Below are 16,343 nucleotides of genomic sequence, written 5' to 3'. Positions count from 1 at the left end.
GTAATTCTACTGATGAAATTACTGACATCTCAGCTTAAAATTACAGCTCCTCTTACAACTACAGTCTAGAGCCTATAGGCCACGGTAAGCTAAAGAATTTAAGTTGACTTCATATTAAATCAAAGCTGTTCATTGCTTCTTGGGGACCAAAGAAAGATGTGAGAAAAGAGGCCAAGAAAATAGAATGAGGGAAGCTTGAAAAAAAGCAAGAAGCTTGTTGAGTATCATTCACCAAAGACTGGGTTGCTGAATATTTGCAGGTCGGGGAGTTGTTGATATACACCGGACTGCTGGGCCTATTGATCAGAATAAAATCTCACAACAGGCCAGCTGCTGAGGCATTAAGGCAGAGAGATCATCAGCTACAGTGGGCCAGAGAAAATCTGAAAATCTGTGTTCTTCCTTTCAGAGCCTAGCCTATAGAAACAGTAGTTTATTGCACGTGCTTTTACTCATCTTTTCACTCTATGTGGCCTTTATGTGAAATTTTATTTACTCCCATACTGGAAACTACCATGTCCAGGCTGGTACTTCCAAATCATGTCTCTATTCTAGACTTAAGTACAGCTACCCACTGGACATTGCCTCCAACTGACTATGTCTAAAATTAAACACATTTCTCTCTTTCAATATTCACCTTCTCCCCCAATATAAAAGGGTTAATCCTCCTCTTACATTCTAGCCTGGTTAATGATACCCACAGTAAACTTAGGGAGTTATCTAGATTTTCACAATTCCATTCCTATTGCCTTCAGGTTTGGTCATTAACTCCTCTGTCCTAATTATCTCTGTCATCCCTGTAACTCTTTTTGTGCAATTATCTTCTTGTATAAGTCTAATACTTAGGTTTAGCCCTCCACATTGTCTAAGAAAGTATTTCAGAAATTAAATGTTTATGTCCATCCTTTAATACAGTAATTCAATGGCTCTCCAAAACTAGAAGGATAAAGTCCAAACGCACCTTCAGGCCCTTTCTGTCCTAAGTCTACCACCTTGTCCAGCCTCATCTCTCAACGCTCTCTTTTTCCTTTTACTCTAACCATAGTAAACTACTACTGTTTCTTCAGATGTATCAGATTGTTTCACGCTGCTATGCCTTTACCTGAGCTGTTCCATACAGGGGTAGTTTTCTCCCTCCCATTCTCACACCCAGGCTCAAGCCAATCACATCCTTGTCTCAAGGGTTTTCTCTATAAATTGCCCTGAGTCATTAAGACTGAGTGTCTCCTTCTTTCATTTGTGACACTGCACATTGTGCTCATGATTGTTGTTGAATGAACTCTACAAAGTTCTGCCTCTGAAAATATGACAGTGGTGGATAAAATAACATTTTGAAGTTGTAACTTAGTTGTAATTCATACAGCGATATTACCTACTCTAGATGACAGTCCTTTCATGGTCCTCAAAACAGATTAAGAGCCTCTTCTCTGCCCTTGTGCTCTACTGTCGAGTCTACTGCACTAGTTAGCTGCTTCTGTACCTCTCCTCTTATTCATCTCAGGACTCTCTGAGGATGAAGTTCGCATTCTATGAATACTTTTCTTTCTAACATCTAGCACAGTGCTTCATATATTGTGGGAAGTCTATATATTTGATGGATGACTATTGCTACTGAAAAAATGTCAGAGTCTCATAATAGAACAATTGCTTTACTTCTGTCTTTATGCTTTAAATCTAGATGTCCGAACTTCTATGCTGCAAACATCATATTTAATCTAGAATTAGTCCTACAAAGTCTGGTTCACATACTGAGCAAGGGATGAAGTTAAGTTATAGCCAGAGTTGAGACATTATATCAAATTTGTGTGCCTTCTCCCTTGATTGCCAATGACAACTTACTACCTAACCCCTCAGTAAAGTACTGGTCAATCAGTCATCAAATAAGCTCAGCCATCTATATATATAGTTTTTGAAAGCAATTGAACTGAGTGTTCTTGGGGGGTGTGATATAATAACAAGGGCTAACATATATTACATGTATCATCCCATTTTATTTTTATCCTGAAGTGGGAGTTGTCTCGGAGTCATGCACAGATGTGAGAGTTGGACCATAAAGAAGGCTAAGTGCCAAAGAATTGATGCTTTTGAACTGTGGTGCTGGAGAAGACTCTTGAGAGTCCTTGGACAGCAAGGAGATCAAACCAGTCAATCCTAAAGGAAATCAACCCTGAATACTCATTGGAAGGAGTGATGCCAAAGCTGAAGTTCCAGTACTTTGGCCACCTCATGCAGAGTCAACTCATTGGAAAATACCCTGATGCTGGGGAAGATTGAAGGCAGAAGGAGAAGAGGGCAACAGAGGATAAGATGATTGGATGGCATCACTGATTCAGTGGATGTGAACTTGGGCAAACTCTGGGAGATGGTGAGGAACAGAGGAACAGATGGCATGCTGCAGTCCTTGGGGTCATAAGGAGTGGACATGACTTGGTGACTGAACAACAACAATGAAGTGGGAGCTATTATTGCCCTAACTTTACAAATGAATTAACTGAAGCTTTGGCATTTACTCAGGGCTTCCCTGGTGGCTTAGATGGTAAAGTGTCTGCCTGCAATGCAGGAGACCCGTGTTTGATCCCTGAGTCAGGAAGATCCCCTGGAGAAGGAAATGGCAACCCACTCCAGCATTCTTCGCTGGAAAATCCCATGGTTGGAGGAGCCTGATAGGTTACAGTCCATGGGGTCTCAAAGAGTCGGACACGACTAAGCAACCGCTTTCACTTCACTTTCACTTTGGTATTTACTCAAGATCATATAACTATATGTGATGAAACTGTGGTTCAAATTATGACCTGCTTGACTCCTATTATGTGTGAAACATAGACACACAAACATTTACACACAAAAAAGTGCTACATTCCTTTTTGGTGGTCTTAGTTATAGCAAGACTCTAAGGCTACATTCCTTTTTGGTGGTCTTAGTTATGTTGACTTTTCCTTCTTGATGACCTGGAAAATGTAGGTTATTACACATAAGAAGTAGATTTTAATAGAATCAGGATTTATTCTAAATAGTTTTGGATAGGGACCTGATTCTCAGTGACTCAATATAGTGTTTGCTATGCATAAGCACTATGAAGGGAAACTCACATTTTTATTAACTCTCTTTGAGCATATTAATATTCATGGATACAAATCATAATAATATGAATTTCTCTATTCATGGCTTGTTCCATATATCATTTTTACACAAATGGCAGGTTCTTTGGAGTCTAATTCCTTTCTCCTAGATTGGAAGATGAGCACTTTGGTTTTATACACTCCCTTGACTATAAGAAGGGCTGATATTCAATAACAGATTTAAAAAAAAAATTAACAGGTCATGGGCCCAATATTAGATCAGCTTAGGACCAACCACTTATCTTGGATCAGTTTAGAGGTTGAAGGCTCTTCCATCCACTGACCTTGTGAAGCTACGACAGGAATTATTATCAAGGAACAACCAGCTTCACATGAACTTTAAAAAAGCTGTCTTTGTCTACATAGTTTGAAGATTCATAGTGTCTGTGTTGGAGAACTGTACCATTCCAAGGAGTTTTAAAATCCCGTAAAAATGTGTGTTCAAATGTCTCTGAGTCTTATTTTTAAAAACATTTCTGCCAAACATTAACTTCATTCATCTTTCATAAACTTAAATTTTAAATCTGGTGTATATTGACCACTTCTAACCATTTGTTAAAAATAGTTTGTATATATTCAAAAATAGCACCCTAAATTACTACAATTTGTTAAAAAAAAAAAAAGCTAAGAAAGGCAAACATGTTACATGTAGAGGTTTATCTTTCAACAATATGTTGCAAATGATACAATTTATCTCCATACTGGTTTTATGTATATCACAATGAGAGACAGTGAAACATAGAAGTTAAAACCTGGGACTCTGAAACCAGACTGTTGATCAGGTTTCTGCTTTGTCACTTATTAGCCATTTGACTTTGACCAAGCTTTTAATATCCCCTCATTTTAATTTATTCATCTGTAAGAAGAGAATTTTAGAATTTACCTTTTTGGTAGTGTGAGAATTAAAAGAACAAATTCATATAAAGATATTGGAACAAATTCATTTAAAGATATTGTCTGATTTACAGTAAGCTCACAATAAGTATTACCATCACTGTAATATTCCTTTATATAGCTGGAGATTATAATACACATTATACAGCTAAATCTCAGTCCATTCATTTATTAATTGTCTATTCAATCACTGTTTAATTCACTAATAAGTTGTCTATATGAGTATCAGACATAGTTTAATATTGTCTATGAAATATTAGACACTGTGCTTAGTGATACTGTTCATGGGGTTCTCAAAGCAAGAATACTGAAGTGGTTTGCCATTCCCTTCTCCAGTGGATGACATATGAGAAGGCAAAATGATAGGATACTGAAAGAGGAACTCCCCAGGTCAGTATGTACCCAATATGCTACTGGAGATCAGTGGAGAAATAACTCCAGAAAGAATGAAGGGATGGAGCCAAAGCAAAAACAATTCCCAGTTGTGGATGTGACTGGTGATAGAAGCAAGGTCCGATGCTGTAAAGAGCAATATTGATAGGAACCTGGAATGTTAGGTCCATGAATCAAGGCAAATTGGAAGTGGTCAAACAGGAGATGGCAAGAGTGATGTCGACATTCTAGGAATTAGCAAACTAAAATGGACTGGAATGGGTGAATTTAACTCAGATGACCATTATATGTACTACTGTCGGCAGGAATCCCTTAGAAGAAATGGAGTAGCCATCATAGTCAACAAAAGAGTCCAAAATGCAGTACTTGGATGCAATTTCAAAAACAACAGAATGATCTCTGTTCGTTTCCAAGGCAAACCATTCAATATCACGGTAATCCAAGCCTATGCCCCAACTAGTAACACTGAAGAAGCAGAAGTTGAACGGTTCTATGAAGACCTACAAGACCGTTTAGAACTAACACCCCCAAAAAATGTCCTTTTCATTATAGGGGACTGGAATGCAAAAGTAGGAAGTCAAGAAACACCTGGAGTAACAGGCAAATTTGGCCTTGGAGTACAGAATGAAGCAGGGCAATGCTGATAGAGTTCTGCCAAGAGAACACACTGGTCATAGCAAACACCCTCTTCCAGCAACACAAGAGAAGACTCTACACATGGACATCACCAAATGGTCAACACCAGAATCAGATTGATTATATTCTTTGTAGCCAGAGATGGAGAAACTCTATACAATCATCAGTAACAAGACCAGGAGCTGACTATGGCTCAGATCATGAACTCCTTATTGCCAAATTCAGACTTAAATTGAAGAAAGTAGGGAAAACCACTAGACCATTCAGGTATGACCTAAATCAAATCCCTTATGACTACACAGTGGAAGTGAAAAATAGATTTAAGGGACTAGATCTGATACACAGAGAGCCTGATGAATATGGACGGAGATTTGTGACATCGTACAGGAGACAGGGATCAAGACCATCCCCATGGAAAAGAAATGTAAAAAGGCAAAATGGTTTTCTGAGGAGGGCTTACAAATAGCTGTGAAAAGAAGAGAAGTGAAAAGCAAAGGAGAAAAGGAAAGATATTCCCATTTGAATACAGAGTTCCAAAGAATAGCCAGGAGAAATAAGAAAGCCTTCCTCAGCGATCAATGCAAAGAAATAGAAGAAAACAACAGAATGGGAAAGACTAGAGATCTCTTCAAGAAAATTAGAGATATCAAGGGAACATTTCAGGCAAAGATGGGTTTGATAAAGGACAGAAATGGTATGGACCTAACAGAAGCAGAAGATATTAAGAAGAGGTGGCAAGAATACACAGAAGAACTGTACAAAAAAGATCTTCATGACCCAGATGATCACAGTGGTGTGATTACTCACCTAGAGCCAGACACCCTGGAATGTGAAGTCAAGTGGGCCTTAGAAAGCATCACTATGAACAAAGCTAGTGGAGGTGATGGAATTCCAGTTGAGCTATTTCAAATCCTGAAAGATGATGCTGTGAAAGTGCTGCACTCAATATGCCAGCAAATTTGGAAAACTCAGCAGTGGCCACAGGACTGGAAAAGATCAGTTTTCATTCCGATCCCTAAGAAAGGCAATCACAAAGAATGCTCAAACTACCATACAATTGCACTCATCTCACACGCTAGTAAAGTAATGCTCAAAATTCTCCAAGCCAGGCTTCAGCAATACGTGTACCATGAACTTCCAGATGTTCAAGCTGGTTTTAGAAAAGGCAGAGGAACCAGAGATCAAATTGCCAATATCTCCTGGATCATCATAAAAGCAAGAGAGTTCCAGAAAAACATCTATTTCTGCTTTACTGACTACGCCAAAGCCTTTGACTGTGTGGATCACAATAAACTGTGGAAAATTCTGAAAGGGATGGGTGTACCAGACCACCTGACCTGCCTCTTGAGAAGCCTGTATTCAGGTCAGGAAGCAACAGTTAGAACTGGACATGGAACAACAGACTGGTTCCAAATAGGAAAAGGAGTACATCAAGCCTGTATATTGTCACCCTGCTTATTTTACTTATATGCAGAGTATATCATGAGAAATGCTGGTCTGGATGAGGCACAAGCTGGAATCAAGCTTGCCAGGAGAAATATCAATAACCTCAGATATGCAGGTGACACCACCCTTATGGCAGAAAGTGAAGAGGAACTAAGGAGCCTCTTGATGAAAGTGAAAGAGGAGAGTGAAAAAGTTGGCTTAAAGCTCAACATTTAGAAAACTAAGATCATGGCATGTGGTCCCATCACCTCATGGGAAACAGATGGGGAGACAGTGGAAACAGTGTCAGACTATTTTTTTGTGCTCCAATATCACTGCAGATGGTGATTGCAGCCATGAAATTAAGAGATGCTTGCTCCTTGGAAGGAAAGTTATGACCAACTTAGACAGCATATTAAAAAGCAGACATTACTTTGCCAACAAAGTTCCATCTGGTTAAGGCTATGGTTTTTCCAGTGGTCATGTATGGATGTGAGAGTTGGACTGTGAAGAAAGCTGAGCACCGAAAAATTGATGTTCTTGAACTGTGGTATTGGAGAAGACTCTTGAGAGTCCCTTGGACTGCAAGGGGATCCAACCAGTCCATCCTAAAGGAGATCAGTCCTGGGTGTTCATTGGAGGGACTGATGCTGAAGCTGAAACTCCAGTACTCTGGCTACCTCATGCGAAGAGTTGACTCATTGGAAAAGTCCCCGATGCTGGGAGGGATTGGGGGCAGGAGGAGAAAGGGACGACATAGGATGAGATGGCTCGATGGCATCACCGACTCAATCTGCATGAGTTTGAGTAAACTCCGGGGGTTGGGGATGGACAGGGAGGCCTGGCGTGCTGTGATTCACGGGGTGGCAAAGAGTCGGATATGACTGAGCAACTGAACTAACTGAACTGTGCTTAGTGATATGGGAGAATTAATCAGATATTGATTCTGTCTTCTCAACAAACATAATTTGGTAGAGAGATACAAACCATACAAAAATAATTATTGTAAAAAATAGAAACTCTTAGTGCAATAAGAGTTTCAGGTGAGGTCACACAAGAGTTTTGAATATACAGACATTTCTTCAAACTTCTAGGGGTATGTTCAAAATTATAGACAAAATTTGCATACTATGTCTTTCTTAATGAATTTCAATCAAATTATTCTAGTTATCCTTAGCACTTCTATACACAGAAAGTCAGCAACAAAGGAAGATCATCAGAGTCCATTCTGAAGATACCATGTTTAGAAGCCTTTTCAGCAGTGCATTATATCCTGTTGACTGTGCTAAGGTTGCCAGAGTAAAACAAACAAATAAATGACATTTGTTTCCAATTTGTTACATTCATTAATGCTTCAGTTTTGAAAATCAGAGTGTGGTTTAGAAATTTAAGTAGCAAAAATTAATGTGTTATTAAGCCTTCAATTTTTCTTTACTTGGTTTAATTCATTTACTCTTTCAGGTTTCTGAATATTTAAACAATTTAAAATATTAATAACATTACAAAAGAAGTATCAATATTTACATTAACTTGGAATTCACACCGCTCTATAATATTTGCAATGTTATTATTCATAATTACACTAAGTACATAATCTTCATGGAAGAAACTTAAGCAAGTATATTATACTTTGACTATTTTGTGGCAAGCAATGCTTTTCTTTCAGAGTGGGAGGTACTAAGAAATATTTTATAATATTAAACTGAAATAATAAATGATGTGATGTTTTAAAAGTGTATATAGGACAAATCATCTTAAATTATTATTTTCTATTAACAACCAACTGATATATTTTATTTAACAATGGAGATTCTTAAATCTTGGTAATTCAGAGTTCATAAATCATGAAACTTGTTATTTAATATTTTTAAGTAGTAGGAGTATTATATATCCCATTCCTCATTTCTTCAAAATAGAAATAATCATGTCTGTGATGAACTCATAATATTTGCCTTTTTCAGAGATAGCTTACTATCAAAGGATGACAGCATACATATACATATGTCAGGCTACCATGAAAACATAAACTATCAAAGATAAAAATGGTTTAGATAACTGTACAACTAAAAAGACAGCATATTCTCTGGAGTCTTCTTTGAACATTTTGAGTAAAATTCCACTTCAAAATCAGGAATATTCTATGGTTATAACAACTCTTAAAAAACGGCTTCTAAAAAGTACTAAAACTAATTGAAAACGTTAAAATATAATGCTCTCCTTTCCCCTAATCCTTGTGTTTGGTCTTCTTTTTTTTTTCATTTCTGGTCCTTAGGAACTAAGATACATTAGAACTGAAGTACCTATTTAAGTAAAACCTCAAGTTCTTTTTCAAAATACAGTTTTGAGTAAAAACATTACATATATGGATAAAATATTTTGTCCATCATCATTTACTCACTATTATATCATTTACTCACTATTATACCTTGGTCATGGTGAAATTCTATTTCAAAATATCTAGAGAAAGTCAATCAAGAGTAAATTCAATCCAGATTAATCTATGCTTAAATAAAACACATTTTTGAAAGCAAAGCAAAACAAAAACTAAATTCCATCAACCAGCCATCATCAGTCAGAAGACATCTTTAGGGATCCTATTATTTATGTAACATTCTCCTTCTCTCAGATCGAAAATATTTTTCTAAGCACATATGTAATTCCATAGGGATTATCAAATTCTCCAACATCCAGGTTATTTGGGGGCCAAATTTCCTCTGTGTAAGGAACATGTCACATCAGGCTGAGCTCCTAGACAGGAGCCAAAAGGCCCTGGGAGCACTTTGGTAATTCTGCGTTACTTACGGTTGAGAGGCAGGCTCGCGTTGGTTGTGCCTAGCTTGTTGACAGCCACACAAGTATAGTTGCCGAAGTGCTCCTGTGTTACATTGGTAACAGTAAGGATGGATCTTGTGCTAAAATTTTGAATGATAATTCCTTGTTGGCCATTGAAGAGCCTAAAAGACAAAATAAACTCTAGGTAAATATGCGTTGTGAATACCATTTTCATTTTTATCTTAGATGGGGTTGTCATGGCAACCCATGGACAGTTTTGCCCATGCTGCTGTTAGCATATAGCATGATGATAGTGTAATTATATTTTCCTTACAGTAGTGGATGCCGGGGAAGGGAAACTGTATGACAGTGGCAGACTCTTCCTGTGGGATTATCTGTGCTGTATAACAAACCAGACTTAGATACCCACATGTCCTGCTCATACATTGATTTGCATTTTAGAAAATGAAACACATTACAGCAATGTCATCTCAACTGTTACAGCCAAGGAAAAATAAAAGGGATTGAATATTAAAAATTAAATAAACGCAAACTCCTAATTTCTAAAAAGTTGACTAGAATATGTCTGTGTACTAAGTTGCTTCAGTTGTCTCTGACTCTCTGCCATCCTATGACTGTAGCCCACCAAGCTCCTCTGTCCATAGGATTCTCCAGAGAAGAATACTGGAGTGGATTGTCACGCCCTCCGCCGGGGAATCTTCCTGACTGAGGAATCGAACCCAAGTCTCTCATGTTTCCTGCATCTGCAGGGGTCGGTTCTTTAACACTAGCGCCACCTGGTGAGGCCTAGGCTATTTCAAATGATAATTTTAGATAACTTTCATGAAAGTTAATCCTATAGTTGTGGTAGGATGGTTCTGAGTCCAGACTCAACACTTTACTGCTACTTTGTAGGTACAACCCAAATAGATGACTTGCTAAATCTACAAAGAGAAAAAAAAAGCTAAATATAATATTGAGGGTAATATTTAAAGTTGAGTCCTATCTTTGGTTGGTTTCCCAGGAGGCTCAGTGGGAAAGAATCTGCTTTCCAAACAGAAGAGGCCGGTTCAAACCCTGGGTCAGGAAGATCCCTTGGAGAAGGAAATAACAACCCACTCCAGTATTCTTGCCTAGACAAATCCTGTGGACAAAGGAGCCTGGCAGGCTACAGCCCATGGGGTCACACAGTCGGACATGACTTAGTGATTAGGCAGCAGCAGCAGCAGCCTATCTGTGCCACATTTTAGTAATGTGCCTAATAAAGTCCTTTAACCTTTCTAGACCTCAATATAGGATTCAGTCTTACCTGATTCCACCCTGAATGCTCAACTTTCCTTTTCCACACTTACCAGTAGAGGCTTTCAGATAGGCTGGCATAGTTCTACCATTTTCAATGCTTCACATGATTGCTTCTGCTTCACTCTTTTCCTGAATCTTTCTCCAGTGGTCACCATTCCCTTTTATCTCTCACAGCCAGATCTCTCCATCCTCATGTAAGCTTGATCTATGTCCTATCTCTCCTACTCTACTGCATGACTTTCCTCTCTCTGTATCTCTTTCTCTTACTGTGCGTATCACTCCAAATTGTTGTAGAATTTATAAAATCAAAACCAAAATATTGCATTGTTCTCTTTAGCAGTTTCTATAATTCTACCCAAATAAACTGAATTGCTTTAAATTTCTCAAAAGGCAAGGCCATACGGACATACTTTATGTTTGAATTGTACATAGCACGTAATAGTGGTATCTTAGGTGAATAATACATAGTTCATAAGTCAATAGGGCTTCCCTGGTGGTTAAGATGGTAAAGCATCTGCCTGCAATGCAGGAGACCTGGGTTTGATTCCTGGGTTGGGAAGATCCCCTGGAGGAGGGAATGGCAAACCACTCCAGTATTCTTGCCAGGAGAACTCCACAGACAGAGGAGGCTGGTGGGCTATATAGACCATAGGGTTGCAAAGTGTTGGACATGACTGTGACTAACACTCTCACGTATGTCAATGAAGGTTGAATAACATCCCCACAACACAGGGATCACTAAGTCCCCTTCAGTGGCCCCTGTAAGAATGTTTCTCTCTAAATATGAAATCTGCTATAATGAGAAGCCAACCAAATAATAACTTCTCCCTAAATATGAAATTTGCTATAATGAGAAGCCAACCAAATAATAACTTCTCCCTAACTAACCCCAAAATTTATTGTGAAAGAAAGTGCTAATCATAACATGGGCTACAGAAACTCTTAGCTCAAACGGTTTGTTAATTTTTCTTCTTTAATGTGTTCAAGTTTTAGTATTAAGTATTTCTTTAATCACAAAGATGCTAATAATTGACATTCCCCTGAGAGTTTAGGTTGAACTCCTTTGCATTATGTTATGTGACTTGCATCTGAATTTAGATAAAATATACTGTAGTTAAATGAAGATTAAAATAAGCAACCATGCTTGATTAATCTGGGAATTACTTACATTTCCTGTCATAGCTGAATTTGGCTTATCCAAAACCCAAATTTTAATCAGATTAATAAAATTTTTAGTTTAATAAGTATTGAAAAAATTTCAATTGACCTATAAACCTAATGACCTCCAATTCTGACACAAGAAAATATGGCATAAAATATCTAGGACATGGAAATTTTAAACATCTATATCATGGGGCTTCCCTAGTAGCTCAGTTGGTAAAGAATCCGCCTGCAATGCAGGTGACCTTGGTTTGATTCCTGGGTTGGGAAGTTCCACTGGAGAAGGGATCGGCTACCCACTCCAGTATTCTTGGACTTCCCTGGTGGCTTAGCTGGTAAAGAATCTGCCTGCAATGTGAGAGACTTGGGTTCGATCCCTGGGTTGGGAAGACCCCCTGGAGAAGGGAAATACCCACTCAAGTATTCCGGCTGGAGAATTCCATGGACTGTATAGTCCATGGAGTCGCAAAGAGTTGGACACAACTGAGCAACTTTACTGAGACTGATACTTCTCAGTATAGTATCATATTGCAAATCTATCAATATTTATGATAAAATCCTACAGTGATTCTTACATATTTTTCTGCATCACACCAGTAAATTTACTTTTAGACAATAGTATATGGTATGTATAAAAATCCACAGTTTCATTGTCCTTCGTTATAGCAGATTTCAAGCTTTAGCATGATGGCTTAAATCAAATTGTGTGTGCATGCTCAGTCATGTTCAACAACTTGCGGGCCTATGAACTGTAGCCTACCAGGCTCCTCTGTCTATAGGATTCACCACGCAAGGAACTGTAGTGGTTGCCAGTTCCTCCTGGAGGGGATCTTCCTGACCCAGGGACTGAAACCACCTCTCCCATATCTTCCGCACTGGCAGGTGGAGTCTCACAGCTGAACCACCCACGGTTAGGCAAGCCCATGTCTGATAGTTTCCCTGGTGGATCAGCAGTAAAGAATCCGCCTGCCAACGTAGGAGATACAGGTTTGATCCCTGGATCAAGGAAGAGCCCCTGGAAGAAATGGCAACCCACTCCAGTATTCTTGCCTGGGAAATCCCAAGGACAGAAGAGCCTGGAAGGCTACGGTCCTTGGGGTCACAAAAGAGTCAGACATGACTTAGAGACTAAACAACATCAAAATGATAAACACCAATACAGTATACTAAAGCATATATATGGAATTTGGAAAGATGGTAACGATAACCCTATATGCAAGACAGAAAAAGAGACACAGATGTATAGAACAGACTTTTGGACTCTATGGGAGAAGGCGAGGGTGGGATGATCTGAGAGAACAGCATCAAAACAGGTATATTATCAAGTGTGAAACAGATCACCAGTCCAGGTTGGATGCATGAGACAAGTGCTCGGGGCTGGTACACTGGGAAGACCCAGAGGAATGGGATGGGGAGGGAGATGGGAGGGATGGGGAACACATGTAAATCCATGTAAATCCATGGCTGATCCGTGTCAATGTATGGCAAAAACCACTACAATATTGTAAAGTAATTAGCCTCCAACTAATAAAAATAATTGGGGGGAAAAATGCTATGGCTGCATCCTCCAGAGGACTCAGCAACTCCTTAGACTACTAACTCCCTTTTGTGTCCCATCTACCAAAACCAAGACTCATTTTGCTACTGAAGAATTGAGAAGAGATTTGTTTCATTTGTCAGAGTCTTGATTTGGCTAGACTCTGGAGAGAAAATCCCAAGGGGGTATACTCCGTTACTTCATGGCACTGTTTGCTTATGTTCCTTATGGCTGTTCTTCTGAGCTGGGTTCCAACTCTCTGCCCTTTGATATATCTGAAGGCAAAGCCCCAGATGTTGCTAAACCATGCAGTGAATCCACACTCTCTATGTGCAGACCCATTTTTGACCCCTAGCCAGCAGTGTTATGTGCATTCTTAAACAGAGTGGCACATTAGTGGCACTTTAGCAGTAGCAGCTCCTTCTGCTCTGATCAGCCTGGCAGGTGATTATGGCCAATAAAAAAGAAAAGCATCTTCCCTGGGGGGATTTTCTTCCCCAAGAGGAAGCTATCTCTGAGATAACTGGAAAAGTCCAAAGCTTACTTTCTTCTATACCGGGGAGTTTTAGAAGTACTGACTGCTCACGCATCATTGAAGAACCTGTCTTTGCCTGGTATATGACTGGGGAACTCTTTCCAAAGCTGACCTGGAGGGAGAGTGACTTCTGAGATGGGATATATCTCTGGAGCGTGTATTTCTATGATTTTCCTACAGTTATCTGGAGATAGTAGTAGAGAAAGCTTTCTCAGCTATTTAAATCAATTCTAAAAATTACTATACAAATGAGTTTTATGCTGGGTGATTAGGGTCTAAGCTGAACAACACATTATTACTGAAGCTTTTTCAAAAAGAATCATATATATTCATATACATATATGAATATATCAGTTATTATTATTAATACTTATTATTAATAGATACAAAAAAAATGAACTATGCCTAGAAGTCCCATCACAAGTAACCCTAATGTAATTTCACTGCTTGACTGAAAATAAATAAGAAAAGAGATCTTTATGATGAGTTTTTTAATGAAACAGGCTTCTTCTAATATGTTTAAATATAATTATATTTTCTAGAAAGTCATTCTTTTTATATTAAACATACATTTGACAAATTGAATTGCTGTTCTGTGTTTAAAAAAAAAAAAACCTTAGTTGGCTTCAAGCATGTGCCATGAGCCTGTTCACAGGATGATCCTGGACCCACTGGATTTTTCATATTTATTCTAGATTTGTTTGAATCCAGACTTCTTTATTTGCATCAGTGATATGAAATCTGAAAGTGGCAACTCAAGAAATAGTTCACAACACAACTTGCAGTGAAACCAGAGAACAAAAAAAAACTATAATATTGCCTTTTCAGGAGTTCATTCTCTTTTCCTAGATACTTAACCCTTTCAAGTTCTAAGAGAATGGTTCTTATACTTAGCTTATAAAATGAGAGGTGTTTTATTATAATCCCTCCACTCAAAAACAAAAAAACCAAACTCTACTATGTTAGGAATTAAATATGACATTCCTTAGCATATGGTGCCTGCTTAGAAATGCCTGAACATTTTTTTTTTTTTTTTTGCATTTTTACTATTCGTTGGGCCCTGTGGATATAAGATTCTTCTACTACTGTGGACTCTGAGTTCCTCTACCCTCTGCTACCTCTAGGAGTTTGTTCCAAACCACTATGATCTGCATCCCCCCACCGCCAAATTCATATATTGAAATCCTAAGTCCCAAAGACAATGGTATTAGTAAGTGGGTCTTTGGGAGGAACTTAAAAGTGGTGAAGGTAGAACCTTCATGGTTGAGATCAGTACTTCATAAAAGAGATTTCAGAGATATCCCTACCTGTTTCTGCCATGTGAAAATGCAATGAGAAGTCTGACACCCAGAAAGGGATCCTCACCCAATCATGCTGGCACCCTGATCTTGGACTCTCAGCCTCCAGCACTGTGAGATAAATTTCTTTGGTTTATAAGCTACCCAGTCTGTGGTATCTTGTTGTCGCAGCTCAAATGGACTAAGACACATACCAAGGACCACTGCCCTCCTTCTTCTTTCTTCTGTCTTTTGTTAATATCTCATATATCTGTGAACTGAAGGCTATTTGCTTTGCCAGCAGATTCTGGGCTCCCCTCAGAGTTCAGTTGGTAAGAGTCTGCCTGCAATACAGGAAACTCCAGCTTGATTCCTGGGTTGGGAAGAGCCCTTAGAAAAGGGAAAGGTTACCCACTCCAGCATGCCAGCCTGGAGAATTCCATGGACTGTATAGTCCACAGGTTCAGACACAACTAAGCAACGCTCATTTCACTTCACTTCACTTCTGCCAACTCATAACTGACACAGCCTGACCAATTAACTAGTTATGAATTAGAACAGTTCTTCATATTTTCAGTGTCAGTCAGAAGCAGCACATGGAAAGCATATTAACAACTATGGTACTTCTCTACGTTAGCAAACTTTATAATAATAACCTCTCTTAAACAGTATCTATCTGGGATAGCCAGAAGAACCCAGAGCAATATCACAACAGCAAAACTGGCCATCTAGCCATTAGCACTGATTGTTAAAGTTGCAAAAATAAATGGGACAACTAAACTGGACCTCATTCATTTAAAATATAAATCCAGCCTCACTACAAATTTTGGGACTATAATTTTTATTTGCCTTTCCGGTCAGGAATAACAATAGATATTTCTAGAGAAGCAAGCTTTTGTTGAGAAAGATTAAAGGCAGGAGGAGAAGGGGATGACAGATGATGAGATGGTTGGATGGCATCACTGACTCAATGGACATGAGTTTGAGTAAGTAAACTCTGAAAGTTGGTGATGGACAGGGAGATCTGGCATGTTGTGGTCCAAGGGGTAGAAAAGAGTTGGACATGACTGAGCAAATGAACTGAACTTAACTGAAGCTTTCAGGTGCAAGTAGTCACAGGAAAACTCCATTGTTAGTATAGGAACCATATATGAGTGTGTCAGATAACAACAATTTAATTATTAAAATAACTTGCAAAAAAATAAAAAAACAACTTTCAATAGGAATGGGAGAGGTGTTCTTAAATGATAATAGATCTTTTATTAGACTAGAAATACAAAAGAATATGATAA

General features: G+C 38.6%; 1 protein-coding gene across 1 annotated transcript in view; it reads right to left on the bottom strand.

Moving 5' to 3' along the window:
• The window catches only part of NEGR1 (neuronal growth regulator 1), a 973,420-nt gene that overhangs the window by 198,568 nt on the left and 758,509 nt on the right, over positions 1-16,343 (bottom strand). Inside the window, exon 6 of the mRNA XM_070467931.1 lies at positions 9,270-9,421. Within this exon, the coding sequence (XP_070324032.1) occupies positions 9,270-9,421 (152 nt within the window). The remainder of the gene's footprint in view (positions 1-9,269; positions 9,422-16,343) is intronic.

This window comes from Odocoileus virginianus, chromosome 5 (genome assembly GCF_023699985.2).
Source record: "Odocoileus virginianus isolate 20LAN1187 ecotype Illinois chromosome 5, Ovbor_1.2, whole genome shotgun sequence".
In the NCBI taxonomy this organism is placed as follows: Eukaryota; Metazoa; Chordata; class Mammalia; order Artiodactyla; family Cervidae; genus Odocoileus; species Odocoileus virginianus.
The sequence above is the reverse complement of the archived record's forward strand: the minus strand, read 5'-3'. Positions and strand labels throughout refer to the sequence as shown.